At 53.3% G+C, this 19,159-nt stretch overlaps 2 protein-coding genes across 7 annotated transcripts in view; both read right to left on the reverse strand.

The window, feature by feature from the left end:
* PEAK1 (pseudopodium enriched atypical kinase 1) overlaps window positions 1-19,159 on the reverse strand; it is a 715,824-nt gene that overhangs the window by 340,501 nt on the left and 356,164 nt on the right. The window lies entirely within an intron of this gene.
* The window catches only part of LINGO1 (leucine rich repeat and Ig domain containing 1), a 171,107-nt gene continuing 153,252 nt past the window's right edge, over window positions 1,305-19,159 (reverse strand). For 3 of the 6 annotated variants that reach the window (XM_036454729.2, XM_036454734.2, XM_036454751.2), the window contains one exon: window positions 1,305-4,038. In XM_036454729.2, coding sequence (XP_036310622.1) covers window positions 2,182-4,038 — 1,857 coding nt within the window. In that variant the 3' untranslated portion in view covers window positions 1,305-2,181. Of the gene's footprint in view, window positions 4,039-13,164; window positions 13,243-18,050; window positions 18,316-18,338; window positions 18,598-19,159 lie in introns of those variants that run through there. The other 3 variants (XM_045586526.1, XM_036454758.2, XM_036454741.2) reach the window with 3 other exon arrangements.

Genomic DNA, 19,159 nt, shown 5'->3' on the forward strand with positions numbered 1-19,159 from the left:
CAAGGAATCCTCTCCTTGTCCCTGTGCTTTCCAAACTGGTCTTCTGCCAGGTGGGGTTTCCCAGGCCTGGTTCTGAGAAGCCCCAAGCCAGGCTTAGAAGTCCGCATCTCTTGGGGTCTGGAATTCCCAGCTTCTGGTCCTATCACTTAGTAGCTGTTTAACTGGATAAGCTCCTAGCTTCTCTGGTTCTCAGTCTTTGCATCTGTACCAGCAATCATCATCACCACCATTGGTCTAAGGCTTCCCGAATGCAAGGCACTCCAACTATCAACAAATGTACCTATATTCCCTCTGTTAACCTCCTAACAACCTAAAGCAGTGGTCAGCAAATTCATTAGTCAACAGAGCCAAATATCAACAGTACAACGATTAAAATTTCTTTTGAGAGCCAAACTTTTTAAACTTAAACTTCTTTTAAAGCCACTTCTTCTAAATAGATTCGCCCAAGCTGTGGTATTTTGTGGAAGAGCCACACTCAAGGGGCCAAAGGGCTGCGTGTGGCTCACAAGCAGCAGTTTGCCAACCAAGGACCTAAAGTATCAAGACCAATATATTACCAATGGGAATATTGAGGTCTGAGAGGTTAAATAACAATTCCAAACAGCTAGTAATTGTTAAAACAGGAAGTCACTCAGACCTGACCTCAAATCTGAGATGTAAAAAATAATCACATGACAAGGTGACCTGTGTGTCTCTTTGCATTTTTGTCATCCAGGGCATCCCTTTTCAGGGTTGAGTTTGAGGGGTGTAGGTTTAGTATGAGTGGATGAGGCCACATCTGACCTTCCTGGTCAGCTCATGTACAAATTGATCCCAATCCAGAACACTTAACAACCCAGGATAGGCTCAGAGTATGGGGCAAAGCTGGGGTGGTGACTTGGTCTGGGCTGTCCAAAAGTGAGCCCCAGAACTGCCTCATGCAGCCCCAAAGACGGGGCACTCTACATGGGAAGTGATGTACAGCAGGCACTCTAGAAATGCTTATGGCAAGAGCAGATGTTCCCAATCTTTGGATAGGCTAAGCCAAGGCAAAAAAGGTATTCTGCCTGGGAGACCCCAAAGCCATGATGCTCATGGGCTCAGGATCTCCAAGACCTTGATACAGGATATCCCTGTGGGTCTAGAGAGCCTACTTCATCCAGTTGATGTTTTTGGCGACTGTCTCGGCAGGAGTTTCTGGAGGTCCCTGGGCATGAGCGAGCCTTACCACAGCCCGACCCCAACCTGATCCCATGGAGACCCCTTCAGAGGCCCCATCCCTCACCCTGAGATAATAATGACCATAATGAGAACAGTCACCCACGTGTGTGCACAGCACTTTACAGGTTACAAAATGTTTCACATACAGTTCATCGATTCCTCACAACAGCCCTGTGAGGTAGGCAGGACAGAGTACCTCTTCCGTCTGTACAGATGTAGAGACTGAGGCCCAGAGAGGGCCAGTCACCTGTTTGTGGCCACAGGGCAAGTAAGTGGCACAGCTGGGACCAGAGTTAGGCCTCATCCCCGCCTCCAGTCCCTGACTCTCTCGGCTGGTATGCTGTCCTCCAGGAGGACCCCAGCCCTTGTCCACAGCATCAGCCATGCCTGGCCCGGGGGAACAGAGGTCAGACAACTCTGCTCCCGTCTGGCAGCCCTGTCCCCACCACCTGCTCTCAGCAAACAGCCAGCTGGGAAGTAGGCTCACGCCCTCCACTCTGCCTGCTCCTTCAGGCTTGACCTGGCAGGGTGGGCATATGGGGCTGGAACCTCCTTTCCTGTTTTCCTGAGTGATCCCTCCCCACAGGGGAAGAGAAGAAAAAGGAGGAAGAGGAGCAGAAGAAAAACAAACTGAGTTGAAAGAGGGCCCTGAAGCAATCAGGATGTCAAAAGTTTGCATTCCAACTAGCTATAGGAAATAGTTTTTTCTCTTTTTATTATTTCAAGTTTTCATAAAAATCCATAATTATTGAAACCCAAGTTACAGAGGAAGTTTGTAACTTTTTAAATTGAATTATTGACTGCTGCACGTTCATCAGCTTCTGACTTCAGTCTGTCCATATGTGCTTCGGGCTCCCCAGGCCCCGACTTCTGAGGTCCCGGTAGAAAGAAGGGAGGTGGTGAGGGCCAGAGGGCAGTCGAACACAGGAGAGGGGGCAGGGATGGGTGGCACAGGACCAGGGAGGGAGCCTTGACCCATGCTCATATCATCTTCATGTTGAACTTGCGAGGTGCATCGGTGGAGCTGATGCCTGCGTCCGACTTGCGTGGCACATACTCAATCTCGATGTTGTGTTTCGTGTTGCCCTTGCCCCGGCTCCAGAGGAACAGAAGCACCAGGCAGAAAAGTACAACGCCCAGGAAGGAGATGAAGCCCATGGTGGTGGCAATAATGAGGGTCTTGATGTCGAAGGGGAAAGGCACAGTGGCTCGGGTGCTGTTGGCCTCTCCCTCGCCCGGCTGGTTGGAGATGAAGGCGAAGGTCTTGTTGGGCTGATGGGGCCAATCAGGGGAGTAGCTGCGCACATGCAGGTGGGCGGGCATGGAGTCGTTGCCGCCCGCGTTGGCTGCAATGCACAGGTACGTGCCATTGTCCTGTACCTGGGCATAGCGCACCTCCAGGGTGCCATCGGGGAAGACTGTGAGCCGCCCGTTGCTCTTGGCAGAGACCAGGTGCTTGCGGGGCGATAGCCAGAGGATGGCGGGAGGCGGGTCACCATCAGCCCGGCACACAAACTGCACCGTGTGGCCCTCATCCACAAACACCTGTTGGGCCTTGCGGTCCCGGATGCGGGCACGGCGGCAAGTGAAGTAGTTGGGAAGGAGCACATCGGGGAAGTCCTTGAACTCCTTGCCCTGGACAAACTCGGGCGTGGCACACGTGGGCTGCTGCCGGTTGAAGTTGAGTCGCCAGCGGCGCCGGAAGACCCACAGAAGCCGGCAGTCGCAGGCCAGCGGGTTGGAGTCCAGGATGAGCGTCTCTAGGTTGCCCACTGAGTGGAAGGCGGACTCCTCCAGGGTGGTCAGCTGGTTGCCAGAGACATTGAGCACACGCAGGTAGTTGAGGCCACGGAAGGCATAGGGCTCCACCACAGCCAGCTGCCCGCCCACCAGCTGGATCTCCTGCAGCCGTAGCAGCTCATGTAACATGGAGCCCTCAATGGTGCTGATGGGATTGTAGGAGAGGTTGAGGAAGCGGAGATAGACCAGGTGGCGAACAGCCAGGTAGGGCACAGCAGTCAGGTTGCAGTGCGTGATGGATAGGGATGTCAGATTGAGACCATAGAGGCAGTTGGGTGTCATGGTGTCCAGATATGGCCAGTGGGAGATCTCCAAGACCTTGAGCCGGTACAACCTCTTGAAGGAATAGTCCCGGATGGCATTGATGTTGAGGTGCCGGAGCCTCAGGACGATGAGACCGTGTAGATGGGACAGTGCCTCAGTGGGGATGGAGGTCAGGTTGCATTTCTCCAGTGTCAGCTGCTCCAGGCTGTTGAGGCCACTGAAGGCTCGATGGGATATGTAGACAAGGTCGTTGTCACCAACCTCCAGTGACTTTAGGTTGTACAGGTCCTGGAACATGTAGTCCAACAGGATGACGATCTTGTTCTCGCTGATGTCCAGCTTGGTCAGGTTACTGAGGCCGGTGAAGACTCCCAGGGGGATGAGCTTCAGACGGTTGCTGCGGAGCCCCAGCGTCCGGAGGCTGAAGAGGTTGTTGAAGGCGCCAGGCTCCACCGTGCTCACAATGTTCTCATTGAGCTCCAGTGCCTCCAGGTGTGGGAAGCCGGCAAACTCATCCTGGTTGAGCGTTTTGATGCGGTTCTTGCCCAGGTCCAGCAGGCGGGTCTCGGTGGGGATGCCCTCGGGCACGGCCACAAAGCGCTTGCGGTGGCAGAGCACAGCTCGATCCTGGGCAGAGCACTCGCAGCGGGGCGGGCAGCCTGTGGCTGAGCCTGACAGGACCGAGCCCAGCACCAGCAGGAGGATGGGCTGCCAGCAGGCCAGGAGGGGGCTGGGCATGCTCTTCTCAACCCCTGACAGCATCCTCTTGCTTACCTACAGCCAGGAACAAACACAGTACAGAAGGAGCAGTTAAAGAATAACATTTGGCTGAATCCCACCCTCAGCCCTCCGTGTGCCCCTGCCCTGTCAAAATGTCCCTGACCATTGCTGCTCAGTGGTTAGAGTGCCAGCCTGTGAGGGTTCAATTCCCGGTCGAGGGCATATACTTGTAGGTTCGATCCTTAGTCCTGGTGGGAGGGCCTATGGGAGGCAACCAATCAATGTGTCTCTCACCTGGATGTTTCTCTCTCTTTCCCCTCCCTTCCTTGCACTCTAAAAATCAATGGAAGAATATCTTGGTGAAGATTAACAACAAAAAACAATTAAAAAAAGAAAATCCCTGACACAGACAGAGGCAAGGGGCTGAGTGGCATACAACACCTGCCTGGGACCCCATATGCTGGGTGGAGGTGGGGGGCTCCTGTCACCCTGTGCTGCTTCCTCCTTGCCCAGAGCCCTCCTGAAGGGCCTTTCCAGCATCTCTGGAATCAAGGGGATTCATGAAAAGGAGAAGGCCACCTCAGAGGACCCTGGTATTGGCCCCCAAGCTACATCCATCTCCTTTACATTTTTGAGGTAGTGTGACTGGGCGTTCACTGTGCAGCCCCCACCCTGCATCCTGAGCCACTGCTGCCTCTGGTCATCAGAAAAAAGCCAGATCTGCTGCGCTGTCCTTAGGACCAAAGGGGCTCCAAGCTGAGGCCTCTGGGGACACTCTGCAGAGAAGCATAGCTGGTCCCCAGCCTGTAAGCAAGGGCTTCTGTGGCTGCTAGGAACCCACCTCACAGCCTGTAGCCTGAGCTGCCCCAGGTGTAGACACCATGGCCCCCTTCCCACAGGACTGCAGTTGAGTCCACAGTCTGAATCCTGTGCCGTCAGCAAACCCAGTGGTACCTGTCAGTGTTCACGAATCTGCTCCCCAGTGGGGTTTCTAGATCAGCGGAGGGCACTCCCACCCAGAAAGTCAGGACCCAGGCCAATGCCTCCCGTAGTGTCTCTCCAACTCCCCCTCCTCTGGGTCCCACAGAGACCCATCTTAGCTCAGGAGTGCAGGACACAGGGGATGAGTTTTCATGGCTTTGGCTCCTGCAGTTCTGTCCTCCTGCAGCTGTCTGCCATCCCCCACCTGTTTAAAACCTCATCTTCTGGGCCCAATTCCATGTCCACTGCTCTGAGAAGCAATTTCTGATCCCAAGTAGGAAGTATGCTCCCTTCCAAAGACCCCTGCAGCCTCCACTGCTCTGTCTCTTGGGATTCCCATCACCTCCATCCTAGTGCCAAGTTAGTGCTGCTGCTAGTCTGAGGGAGGCAGGCAGGCCCTGAAGGGGCTGGTCCACACTGCAGCTCTGAGGACATGAGGCTTGTCATAGCTGGACCCTGAGGGCTTAGGTGGTGGTTACAAAGGTGACAGTGCCAGGGCTGCAGGTGGAGTGAGCAAGGGGGTATGTAAGGCTAGCCCTCCATTACTGCCTCCCAGCCTGTGTTCAGAGGCTCTTGCTCACATTTGTACCCAGATGGTCTCTCCATCTCCTCTTCCCCTCCTCTGTTCTACTACATGAAAAACTGGTCCAGCAAGGCAAGAAGAGGACTGGGAGGGCTAGTCTGGGCTTCTCCAAACTCCAGGGGGTGGACAAAATGGCCTCCGGGAGCCAAGCTGCAGCCTTCCCACCCAGCCTGGCACCTTGGAGCTCTGCTGCCTGTCCAAACCTCCCTCCCCCACAACATGACCCTGAGGGGAACTCACTACAGAAAAGGGAAGCCCAGGCTGGGACGGCTCATCTCTCTGCCCCAGCTCAGGCCCTCTCCACCTCTTCCAGCTTCTCCCCACATCTGTGCACAACTTCCACTTTTAAGGCCACAGTTCTTTTCAACCACACTTCAACCCTTAAGGCAACCAGGGCTTGTTATGCGGGGAGGGGAGCTTATAGCTGCCCAAGGATACCCAGCCTATAAGGGGGAAGGGTTTCAGATCTGAGCTCTGGTCTGTCAAACTCCAACAGAGCCACACACTTTCTAATGCTCCAGGGAGCTCCAGGACTGACAGGTGCTTCCTGGTTGTAGATGGACTAAATGATTGATTAATCAGAAAGGGCTCTGGTTGTCACTGACATGTTATGGAATTGCAAGATTTTTCTATCCCCAAGGGCTCTGTCCACCCCCTTCCCCTCAGCTCCTCTCAATCTCTCTCTAGACTCTTCTGTGGTTTGTCCTTTCCCACCCCACCTCCACTGTTTTCCATAGTCACACATGCTCCAGTGACCCACTAGAAAAGGAAATATCCTGACAGGTGATCAATAATTGAGCTGACAGCCAGCGCTGGTGTGAGGCTGGCGACCTGGAGCGGTAAAAAGAACTTTTAGCACTAGGGGTTGGGTTGGTGGGCAGGGTGGAGAGGGCTGAGGAATAAGAGGGATTTAGCAAGGCCACAGGCCACCTGACATGTTGGTAAGCCCCTCACACAGGCAAGAATCTTGTATTTGAATACTCGACCACCTCGCCTCAACTTATCCATCTGCCTCCTTTCCCACCACTCTGCTAATGAAGCCTGGTATTTCAGCCTTGTTCTCACATCCCTGCCTTGAAGCCATCTTTGTTTGGAGAACTCTCCGAGCCTCCTGCCCAGCAGCTTTGTGACCTTCCACCCCATCTCCTCCTGGACCTACTCAGTCAGAAATCATCTCTTGCCTACATCAGTGAAGCACCTTCCATTTATTAGTAGTGGTATTATGTAACTGAAGTATAGCACACATCATTCTAAAAATGATTTGAAGCCAATTGACAGAAAAGCTATGCAATGAGGTGATAAAAAGATAAAACTAAAGAAGGCAAGCCAGTCAGGAAAGAATGTCACAAAATCCTGAATAATAATTAAAGGTGAGAGCCTCCTGGTGACATGAGCAAAGAGGGACCTATGCTCCAAAGCCTCAGCTATTCCATGTGTTTAGTTCTGGGGCAAAAGGTCATGGGTGTATCTCACCTGCTAGAGGTTGGGGTATCTAAGGGTCAGCGGTGTGGGGCAGCCACCTCAGACCGAGGAGTGGCACAGACAGACCCCAGCGAATGTTCTTGGAATGGAGGTGTGTGTACCTGAGTTTTATAAAGTTTGAAGTTCCTCTGATGGAGCTGACTCTGGAGCAGGCAGTTGACAATTAGAAACCTGGGGAATTCAAATATGCTGATAGAAAGCTGGTCAACATTGCCCTGTGTGGCTGCCACCCTCAGGCCTGGCAGACAGACCCACAGAGCAATGGTCCATGCTTCTTAGGACCAGGAAAGCTCCAGAAGAACACATTCTCTGAATTGCCTCATCCCTTATCTTTTGCATGTGGCTATCCTGAAAAGTGGGGAAACTGAGGCCTGGAGAGGTTAAGGTGATTGCCTAAGCTGACACAGCAGGAGCATAACATGCCTATAAGGTCCCTGTCACCTAAGGATGTGGCAGGGTCATGTCTGAGGGGCCACCAAAACTGGCACCATTAGTCCTGCAGGTTACTCCTGCAATTTCCAAGGCGAAGTGTTTTATCACTTTAATCAGTGTTTTATTTTGGATCCTTGCCCCCGAAGGGCTTCCCACAAGAGCAAACGTTAAAAAATTGGATCAATAAATGCAAAGGAAGTAAACACTGAAGGCATACAGATAGGTAGGCAGAGGAGTCATGCTGGGACACAATGCTCAGACCCCACAGCAGCCTAAGTCCTTCCAGTCCCAGAGCATCGGGGCTGTCTGTCACCCCCAACAGACCTGTGCTGCCACCATCACACCCTCACTCAGATCCTAGGGCAGACATGGCCCGGCTCAGCTGCTCCCCCTGCCAACCCCTCCCCTGTGTGACCAGGGGCATTGCCTGTCCTCTCTTGCCTATTTCCCTTACTGTGCAGTGAGAGGCTGGATTCCAGGGTCCCTGAGAAAGCCCACAATAGAAATTGTACTTTCTCTGGCAGGAAAGTCAATATCCTAAGTATGGTTGGGGGATTAAAACAAGTGGGGGCTCAGGCCTTCAATTACAGTTCCGCCGGGGCTAGAGGATCTGTTTGAGGGCACTCACATTGTGGCTGTTTCCTCTGGGGTTGAGGGTGGCAAAGGGCAACGGTAGAGACAGAAGGGGCACGGGAACACCTGTGGGTGAACTTGGAGAATCACCGAGGAAGGTCAAGGGTGGTTTTACCTCATTTGGCAGCCCACACAAGCCAATCATACACCTGCTCTTATAAAACAGCTTGGACTAACATTTGTAGAGCACATGCTACAGGCCAGGTTTGGAGCTTTATACACACTGTGTCACACCAGCATTCAAAAGAAGTAGTTCTTACCCACTTTACAGATGAGAATAGCCGAGGCTTTCAAAAGGAATTCATGCCTTAGGTCTAGGCCACAAAGTTAGGAAGGCAGCAGGGCTCTGTTCTTCCTGACCCAAGACCTGCCTGGTGTGAAGTGCAGATTATTTCAGACACACAGGCCAGACTGGATGGGGCAAGCATGTTAGGACAGCATGAGGGTAAGGCCCCGGGGGCAAAGGAGGGCACTGGTCCTTAGGTAGCTGCAAGTAAGCACCCTGACTCCCCATCTATCAAAAAATGGTATGTTGAACACACTGAATTTTTCTAGTGTTTTTCTACTATACCATTCTCCCATGCCTGTGGTATTGTCTATGCCAGAATCTCATCTATTGGAGTCTTCAACAGGTTGAAGACTCAGCGTTACTTGGGGACCACAGAGATCCCTGGCACACACAGGCATGAGGTCACTGGCAAGGAGGCGCTGCTGCCATCACTGGAACTTTGGGGATGCCTCTCAGTTCTCAGCCTGGAAAACGAGGCAGGTATGCAGGATCTCATCTTGACCCAACACCCTAAGCTCCCATGATTGGTCCACAGCAGGAAGGAGTAAATATTGATGAAGAGGAATGGCAGACCTTGGAAGGGGGGCTGAAATCTCCTAAAAGGGCCCTGCCCCGCTCTGCCACCAAGAAATTACCAGGAGAGCAGGAGAGGGGGAAGGTGACAGAAACAGAAAGGCACACAGGTGAGAAAGGGAGAGGAAGAGAGAGGCAGAGAAAGCAGAGGAGAAAGATGGGTAGCTGGGGCGGGGCAGGAGTGGTGGAAAGACAGAGTGAGAGCTTGCCCTGCAGACTCGACTACTATTTTCTGAGCTCCTGCTCATGTAACCTACCCAAAGTCCTAGTCTGTTAACATACCCTGACCTGTCTTTACTACCACCCCCACACAGCAGGGTTTATTACTCGAAAGAGTGAAAGGACTCATGATGGGTCACCAAAGAATGGAGTCAGGGTCCTAGTGACTTGCCTGTCCCCAAGTCCCTGCCTATCTGAAGTCCCTTTGCCTTCAGCTCCAGAGCACAAAGCAGCTGAATCCATTTCATGAAATGATAAAGCATGTTAGTAGAAAATATACCCACTCACAGGCAGCCGTGGCCGTGGTGCTGGGAGTGGGGTGGAGGTAGGGGGGGTGAGGTCAGTGGGCCTTTCTCCCAATGCAGTGGTCACACCCACACCTGGAGACCGGCCGCCCACCTGGCCTTCAGGACCCACTCAGGGTCCCTCCCCCCATGCATCTCTTCTCAAGCCCCCAGGAAGACGTTGTCTGCACTCCCCTCTGCAGAGCATTGCTGGTGACTTTATCTCTCCCCTTCCTCTGTAGTTGGAGCTTCAACAGCCCCTCCCATTCTATGTTCCCCAGGGCAGGGTTGGGCTTTCACAGCTCAGCACTCCTAGGCCATCTTCAGCTCATCAAACAACTGCCGAGACACTTCCCAGAGCAGCTCTGATCCCAGTGAGGCTCTTTACGAGGCTTCATGGAGGAGGTGTGAGCTCACACTGAACTACAAACACATTTCCACAGGCCAAGTAAGGGGTAGCAAGACAGCATCTGATGGAGGGAACAGTGAGAACAAAGGTGGTGGTGTGGACTGACTGGACTGGACCATGTGAGAACAGTTAGGTTACTCCTAACAGTTAGGGGTCCCTACTAGATTCCTTCCACCCCAAATCCTGAGGGGGCCAGGACACTCCATTCTGGCTTTCTACAGCTGGCCCCTGATGAGGTGTGAATGGCTTATAATGGTCAAGATGTGAACTGCTAGTTGGGGGAGCTCAGTTCTGGGGAGGGAGACTGTGCACAGGGGACCCTGAGGAGAGGCCTCAGCACCCAGGCTGGGCTCCAGGAGAAAGGCAGCTGGTTGGCAGCCTCAATTGTCTCCTGGTCTACCTTTGTTATTCCTCTCTTCCTCCTCTTACCCCTCTAGCTGCCCCACAAGGAGAGAACCATCAATCTGAAAGAGAATTGAGATCATGTCCTTTGTCATGTATAATTCTTTATTTATTTTCCTCTTGCTCTAGATTCTGGCAGAGTTGCTGCCCCCTTTCCCTCTCCCTCTGTGTGAGTGTGGCCAGTGTGTGTGCCTGCTGCCCCTCCTGATATTCCCCACCCGCCCGTGCCAGCCACCTGCCCCATCTCTTAGGTGCACTTGGAAAGTCAATCCTCTCCCAAAGGTGCACATATGGCCTCTTAGCTGGGGCTGGACTGGAGGGTGCTGACTGGGCCACCAGACCTCCCTGGCTGCTGCAGCTGCTTCTGTTTGGCCTTGGGCGTCACCTGGTCCCCTGCAGTTGAGGAAGGAATGCCCCTGCCTGCCCCATCCCACCAGAGCACAGTCCATCCAGGAGGTACCAGCCTGCTGGCCAAACCATGGCCCCAGGCCATGTGAGAGATAAATTATGAATTTTAATTGTAAAAGTATCTTCATGCTTAAAAGCTTTTTTATATAGGCTCTGCCCTCCAGGAATGGTCGACTTCATGGGGAGAAGCAGGAATGGGGCAAAGTCTAGAGGAGGTCACAAGGATCACAAGTCCCAAGCCTTGCTCCAGCCAGTGCATCCCTGCCCTGCTGTGTAATCTTAAGTAAGTCCTGGATCTCTCTGGACCCTGCCTGCCCCTTCCCAGGGTGGTTCTCAGGTGAGAGAACAGTCAGGAAGCTGGGAGCTGGGAGGGGAAAGATAGGAGGGGCCATTGGTTCTGGGAAGCTTCCTTGCTGTCTGTGGAACCCACCTGAGTGAATGGCACCCCTACCTGGATTGGAGCTGTCTCAAAATTGAGGAGAGATAGGCAAGCACCCCTGTGGTGACCTTAGGGGGCTCAAGGAAAACCCAAGTCCTACACCCCCTTTCTTATCTCCCTCCAAGTCTGAAATACAAACTCAGGCTCTAAGGGGGGCAGGAAAATGCCCCTGAAGGCCTCCAGACCCAGCCCCTGCCCAGGTCAGTGACCCCTGGGGAGGTGCCTGGCAGAAATGTCTGCCTCATCTCCAATCATCCACTCATCCCCTCACAACTTCCTGGGGCCTTCTGGGGCCCTCTCCAAGCTAGCCCAGCCTTCAGGGTTCCTTTACCTGGAAACAGCTCAGGTTTTGGATCCTGGAACTGCCAAGACCACCTGGAAGGGCCACAGGCCTTGAACTTGGGAGAGAGGGGAGGTCATAGCCTCAGAGACCCAGCATAAAGTAAGTAGGGGGAGTTCAGGGGAGGGGGTGGCTAAGGGGAGTCATGGAATTAGTGTGAGATTTGAAGGCCATATAGTAAAGATAATTGGAAAGCCCTGGTATGCCAGACATCATTCTAAGTACTTTACATATAAAAAAATCACTTAATCCCAGCACAACCCATTGAGGTAGGTCCTGTTATTATCCCCACTTTGAAGATGGAAAAAAAATAGAAGCACAAAGTAGTTCTGCAACTTGCTAAAGTTCTCACTAATAGGATGATATGAACTCAAACATGAATATCTTAATACTATTAGGTTGGTATAATATCGCCATTTTACAGATTAGAAAACTGAAGCACAGAAGTATACAACTTGCCCCAAATCACAGTGATAATTGGCAGAGCTGGGATTAGGCCAGAGGCAGTTAGATCCAAGGTTGTCCTGACCACTCTTGCATACTGCCTTCTACAGATTCAGGTTTAAGGGCCTACTGAGCTGCATGAGCATTAGCAAGTAGCCTTATATTTTGGGCCCTAAAATTATCAGTCAGAAGAGGGAGTGGCAGACTTCACACTGTCCTCACAGGCTGGGGGCAGAGAGTTCATGGAGAGGGGAGGGAAGAAGCATTTATATCAAACATATATACTCAGTGCTTTGTACAGTGACCCCACCAATCCTCACCACATACCCTGTGAGGAAGGTACCATTAACCTCATTTTACTGATAAGAAAACTGAGGCTCTGAGCCATTAGCTCATCTACCCAAGGTCATTGGGCTTTTCTGACTCAGAGGCATGATCACTCACACACAGGTGAGGAGGTGAAGACCATCATCATACAGATGAAGAAACAGGACCACTGGACCACAGGGATCTGTCCAATGTCCCACAGCATCTCAGAGCTGGGCCTCGGAAGAACCTCCACCTTCTGACTACAGCCACCTTCTCTCCCCAATGTCATGCCAGGACAACATGGTGAGGCTTGCTCAGAAACAGGTAAACAGTTGAGTTATTTCTGCCTCAAAAAGGGGAAAGATTTTAAAAACAACCCCCAATACATCACAAACCAAGATCCAGTGGGTTATTTAAAACACAGACAGGCTAACTATAAAGAAAAACTCTAGCCCTTCTTCTGGCCCTGACTGTTCAGAGCCCTCTCTGATCAACTGAATCTTGGCCAACCCCTTGCCTAAGCCCATTTTTCCAACCTGGTATACTAGGCTCAGTACACATACGGGTGCTGTGTTCTGCTCAGGTGCAATCAATGCCATCACCCAGCTCCCTGTTTCTGAGAGGCCCAGATTGCGGGGAGGGCACTGGCACATCTGGAGGTCGCTAAGGAACGCCCCAAGAGGATGCAGAGTTCAGTGCAGGCCACAAGGGCAGAGCCGAGACCCATGAGCAGAGAGAGGCACAGGGAGGCCCATTAAGCTCAGTGTGAGGAATCAAATGGCAGATCAGATGGCTCAAGATGTCTTGGTAAATAGTGAGTGAGCAGCCTGTCATGAGAGGTCCAAGGATCAGACACTGAAGAAAGACTGTTCTGCTGGGATCCATACCTCAGTAGCCCTTCTTAGCTCTGAGATACCCTCATCTTGCATCAAAGTAAAGGGATTTGAGTGTACATCCAGCCCTGTGCCAGGCCAGACAGGGGAAGGCTGCTGGCCAGGCCCCACTCTTTCCTGGAGTTGCCAGCAGGTTCTCTGCAGAGGGAAGCAGAGGAGATGGCAGAGAGATTAACTCCCTGAAAGGGGAAAAAATAAACACACACACACACACACACACACACACACACACAAATAACATGTAATAAGTGGTTGGAGATAAAGAACAATACCATGGTAATGTTACCCTGGTGGCAATCAATTTGGGTTTCACATGAAATAGGCATAATTATTCTACCAGTCCTGTCACTCCTCTCTAATTAGATCCAGGGGCCCCTGTCCAGGCAGGGGAAGGCACCAGGCTGGCAGAGGGAGCTACTCCAAATTACCTTGCCAGTACTGGGCTTCCCAGCCCCTGTGAGTAGGCAGAGGGCTTGAGGGCCTTGAAAATGCCCAGGAGCCAGCTTGCTCAACCACCTCTCAGTCACTCAATGGTAAGAACAATCAGGGAGGTGGGAATGAAGGAAAAATATACATTCGTTCTATTCTGTTCGTTTCCCAAGTCACCAAACTCTTATTGCATACTCACCAATGTGAAGCCGCACAATGTACCAGGGTGTAGAGAACAGGTTTCCAGGGTCCTGGACATTACTGAAATAATGAAGCGCAGCTCCCTCTATCTCCCAAGCTAGGACCACCCCTGCCCATCCCGGGGTGAACACAGAATCACTGAGGTTCCTTTGACTCTAAATGCACAGGGACTCAGGCTCTCCTTGCTCCTTTTCCATTCCCTCTTCATCAGGGAGTCCTCCCTGACTGTTGTTGCCCATCTTTCAAAGCAGGGATTGTACAGACAGCATCCCCACAACTGGGGAAACTGAGGTGCAAAGGGGATGATCACTTAGTGAGCATGTGTTACACACTGGCTGCTGCCTGTTTCAGCCCCATACACTGGAAACCTTAAGTTCCAGAAATGCAAATCAAGACCAAAATGTTGACTATTTTATGGTGACGATGGAGACACCTGAGCATAGGAGTGCGGGTGAGGGTGCAGAGCAACAGGACATCACCTCCTGCTGGGGACACAAAAAGGATTCAATCACTTGAGCATGTTTTCGAGTAAAGGTAACTGCAAACATGCCTCCAGCCCATAATTCCACTCCCAGCTCTGTGCTTCAGGAGACACAAGGGGGTTCATAGCAGCCCTGTTGTAAGAGCAAAAAGGAAAACAACCTACTAACGGAAGAACTGAAAATATTCTGTGTGGTGTCCAAATGACAGACCACTGTGCATCAGTGGAAATGAATGAACAACATCTACTATTATTTGCAACAATAGAGATGAAGCTTACAAATATGATGTTGGATAAAAAAGCAAATTCCAGAGGACTGTGTATAGTTTCATGTTCTTTTTACAAAGTTCAAAACAACTAAGACTGAACAATTTTTATGTATCAAAATATATGATTTTAAAAGGCATGAAAATGCTAAATAGATAATTTAGGGTAGTAGTTGCCTAAAGAAAGAGGCTAATAGATAAGAAGCGCATGGGAAGATATACCTCATTATTAAATGCTAGCATTCAGGTTGGAGAGTAGGGTCACAGTGTTCATTGTATTGTTATTATTGATATTAAATACATTGGTTAGGTAATTATCAGGCCACATCCAAAACAGTGAACAAGAGCCCCAGAGCAGGGGCCAGGAGGAAGGCATTCTAGCCTGAGCCCCATGCTTGTTAGTAGGGACTTGAAGCAAGGCATTCTACCTCTGTGGCTTTGTTTTCTAGCTATCCAATCAAATCTCTGTACCACTTGCAATGGTAAGACTGAGAGCACCTCACTGATAGAAACTATGAGTAGCCAGCATTTCTTGAGAGCTTACTGTGAACCAGGTATTGCTCTAAATTCCTCGCATACTTAATCCTCATGATGACCCTAGAGGTAGTAAGCACTGCTGTTATCCTCACTTTATTGATAAGGAAACTGAAGCCCAGAGAGATGAAGTAACTTGCCCAAAATCACAAAGCCAGGCAGTATGGAGCTGAGATTTAAACTTGGGCATCTTGACTCCAGGGTCCAACCTCAACAACTTCACTATAAAGTGACCTGGAAGGAAATGAACACACGAGGAAGAGACTGTTGTCAGCACAACTCTACCAGGCCCATTGCACCCGAGGATATTCATTCACTCGTTTATTCAACACAGAAACAAAGGTCGGCATCAAGAATGATTTGAACGCATTTGGAAACGATCTTGCCCTCACACATGTTCTCCAAAGATCAGTCCCCGGTTCTGCTTTCTGTGTGTCTCTTCAACATCTGCTACTACCTCAGGACCCATTCAGTCTCTCTTCCTGGAGACCCCTGACCGACTCAGCCCCCAGGAACAAATCCCATCCTTCTCTGAGTGTCTGTTTGAGAGCACCTTGCCTTGGTTCTCCTCAACCTCAACCCCCGCTGGGGCATCCTTGATGTCACCCAGGTATTCCTTGCCACCAGCCAACAGCTGCTCCCTTGGGCCTCCCAGTGTCTTGGGGGCCAGACAGAAGAGCTCAGGGAATGGGCACAGGATTGCCCAGGATGCTCATGCTATCCTTGGGAAGCCATGGGAAGACCTAGCCTGGAGCCAAGCAGGCAGCTCAGCAAGGATGTGTAGAATAAATGTATGAATGAACAGGCTGGTGTGATTCTATGTACAATACAATGTGGTTCTACTAGTATGCTGTGGGTTCCTGGAGGAGGATCAGTGACTTGAGCAGTCAGGGAGGCTTCCTAGAGGAGCGGCAGGAGAGAGAAAGGAGAGGGTAGGTCTCTGGGTAGGGAAGTTGGATCAAGGCAGGTGATGGGGGGATATGTAAAGGGACTTACCAGTGGTAACAGAGCAGAGAGCCATCAGGAAGGGGTACCCTAGGCTGGAAGGCCATTATCCTTCCATAGATGTGCCACATGCAGGGCAGACAGACCAAGAGACGCTGGCCAGGAAACTATCTCTGACTCTGAAACCACTACCTCCTCCTGCCTCCCCTTCCAGGCCCTTCCCTAGTCCCACATGATCCACTCCCTCACCTTCCATCTGACACTGCCTCAGGCCTCCATGGGGCCCCTGCACAAATCACTTTACAGCTTCACTTCTCAATAGCTCCGACTGTCATCTTCCAGCTGTTTGCTTGGGTAGGTGCCTGGAGTACAGCACCATCGCCGGTACCAGGTATTCTGCCTGACTTTATGGTGAACACCCATATATGTGTGTGTCCCTCTAGAATACTGGGTTTTAGAAAACAATATCTGATATAGAAAAACTGAATATTCAGAGGCAGGGGATGGAGGAGCTGAGCATGGATCAAAAGGAACTATTACAGGGGTAATAGTTCCTTAACTCCCTCATCACATTGGGGCCCTTAGCCCATAAGCCATGCATGATCCGTGGGCCCTTGGATTCAAGACCCACGTTAATTCCAGGCTCTGGGAGCACCGCAGCCCTGACCAAGCCCACCTCACATTTAAATAGGCAGAGGGAGGGAAAATGGGCCAAGATAACAAGAATACAACAGAGGGCTGCCTGGCCTTTGCTAAGCCCATTCCAGGAGGGGCAGCTGGGTACTGCCTGAAATCCCCATCTGAATTCCAAGGAGTTTCTGGCCTATCCCCTCTGTCTCCTCATTTTCTGTCTCCTGCCTCAGGCCATGGGGAGAAAGGAGGAAGTCCAAGCAAGCTGTCCCAGCAGATCAGGTGCTGGCATCTTCCCAGAGGTGTGAGGTCTCTTGAGAGCCACCTGGCCCACACAGGAACAAAGAGTCTGGGACAGCTAACCCTTTCTTCCCTCACCAGCACTCCCCACTGGATGAGGGGAAGCCCCAGGTTCATTGCTCCCTGGGCAAGGAAGGCACTGGTGCTGGGGCTGTCAGCATGATGATCAGGAGGCTGAGCCCAGAGCCCAGGGCCAGGCTGCATGCCCTCGGGCAATCCAAGCCAAGCAGAGGACTGAGGGAGAGGTGGACTGGCAGGGAAGGGGTTGTCCCCCACTTCAGGACCTCCTCCTCTCCCACCCCACCAGGGCAGAGCTGTTCCCATCCTCTAACATATCCCTCTTCCCCACCCCCACCCCAGGAGCTCTGAGAACAAAGAGGAAATGCTGCTGGCTGGATGGAGCCGGGCTGGGGGGCCCAGGACAAGAACTGGGAGGGACTGCCCATTGAGCCTGGAGCCTCTGCTCCTCATAGTGGGAGCCACCTGGAGGGACACACCTCCCAGGGCCCCTTAGCCACCTGAGAGGTGGGCGAGCAACAGAGTTGGAGGTTCCCTTCTTATCTGCTTCTTCTCAGCTGGTTTCCACCTCCCACCCACCCTGCCTCAGAATGAAAGTGGGGCAGGAGGAGGTGAGAAGCCAGGGCTGAAAACAGACAAAGGGGAGGCTCTAATGGGTTTCTGGATTCCCCGCAGACCCAACTCCCTCTCCTCCACTTCCCCTACCTGCCATTCCCCCCTTTCTCCTCACCACTGGGGTTGCTTCCTGTAAGGGAAGGACGCTGCTTGTGGAGAAAACTGGTCCCTGACCTGCATCCTCCTGTGCTGGCTCGGGTGCACGGGGACATCTGTGATCTAAGGAGAAAGGCAGCCACCCAGCCTCTGAGCCGGGATGTACCCGTCAGGGGTCAGGGTGAACAGTGCTCAAAATGAGAGGGTGGAGGATCAGCAGGACTGGGACTGCGGTGGGGTTCCTCCACAGCTCCCTGGCCCCAGCTAGCCAACCGGGAATTTGTTGAGGTGGAGGAAAGGGGAAGGAAGAGGCTTGAAGAGGGTCAGATCTGTGACCCCCCCACCCACCCCCAAAGGGTTGTGGTGCCCCGCAGTTCCAGGGGGCCCACGGCGACCCCCAAGGGCGCTTGGCAAGGGGCTGCCGAGCTCACCTGCATCTCTGGCCCGCCGTCTGTCTGCTCGGCTCTGTCACCAATTGCATGTCTCTCAAGCCAAGCCACAGCCCTGCCCAGCTCTCCTCAGCCTCCTCCGCCGCCGCCGCCCAGCAGGTCTGTCCTGCGCCTTCCCGGAGCTGACCCTCGACTGTCCGTCTCACCCGACCCGGCGGGAGCGCAGCCGAAGCCAGAGACAGGCTGGGCCCCGGGGCGGGAGGCGGGAGGCCGCGGACCCGGCAGCCGGAGGGCAGGTGGCTCAGGATGCTCTACACGGGCTCTGCGAACCTGGCTCTGCGTCCGGCGCCGGCCTGGCGCCGCCGCTGCCGCTGGGGCGGGGAGGGATGGAGGCCGGGATGGAGGCCGGGAGCGCTCCGCAGCGGGGCCGGGGCCGGGGCGGAGGCCCGCGGGCAGCGGCCACGCATGCTGCTCGGAGCCCCGCGTCAGGAGAGGCACCGAAGCGGCGCGGGTGGGGACTCCGCACGCTCCCGGGCCGGACCCGCCGCCGCCACCCCCGCTCAGCGCAGGCTCCGCCCGGCCGGGTCCGCTCCGCCGCGGCGCCGGGAGGGAGCGCGGGGAGGGGGCTCGGGGCGGGAACGCGGGGGGTGGGGGGAGCGCGGGGAGGGAGCGAGGAGCCGGCTCCGGAGAGGGGCCAGGGCGGGGGGCAGCGTGCGAGCAGCAGGAGCCGGCGGGGGAGAAGGCGCGGCCGCACCGCCAAGAAAGGGGGAGGCGAGGTGGAGGCGGGGGGGAGGGGGCTCGTCTCTTTTTCGCGAAGGGGGTGGGAGCGAGCAGCGCCCCAACACTTCTCTGCACTTATAGGACAGCGGAACTGGCCTCTCGAGGGAGCCGGCGCCCAGGTGTCCAGCCTTGCACATGGCGCGCCCCCGAGTCCGGGCTCGGGGCCAATTCTTGACCAACGTGACCCTCCCTCTGGTGTGCGCGCGCCCTCTGTGTGGCCGTGTGCGTGTGCATGTGAACCCGAACGACATGTAGAGTCACCGCACACTGCCCTGTGAACGGACACACGTACGTCAAGGAGTAAAGCCCCCCACCCGGTCAGGGCGGTTGGGAGAATGGTCCAGAATCTCTGCCCTGCGCCTTCCCCCCTC

The sequence above is a fragment of the Pipistrellus kuhlii genome, unplaced genomic scaffold (assembly GCF_014108245.1).
Source record: "Pipistrellus kuhlii isolate mPipKuh1 unplaced genomic scaffold, mPipKuh1.p scaffold_m20_p_1, whole genome shotgun sequence".
NCBI lineage: Eukaryota > Metazoa > Chordata > Mammalia > Chiroptera > Vespertilionidae > Pipistrellus > Pipistrellus kuhlii.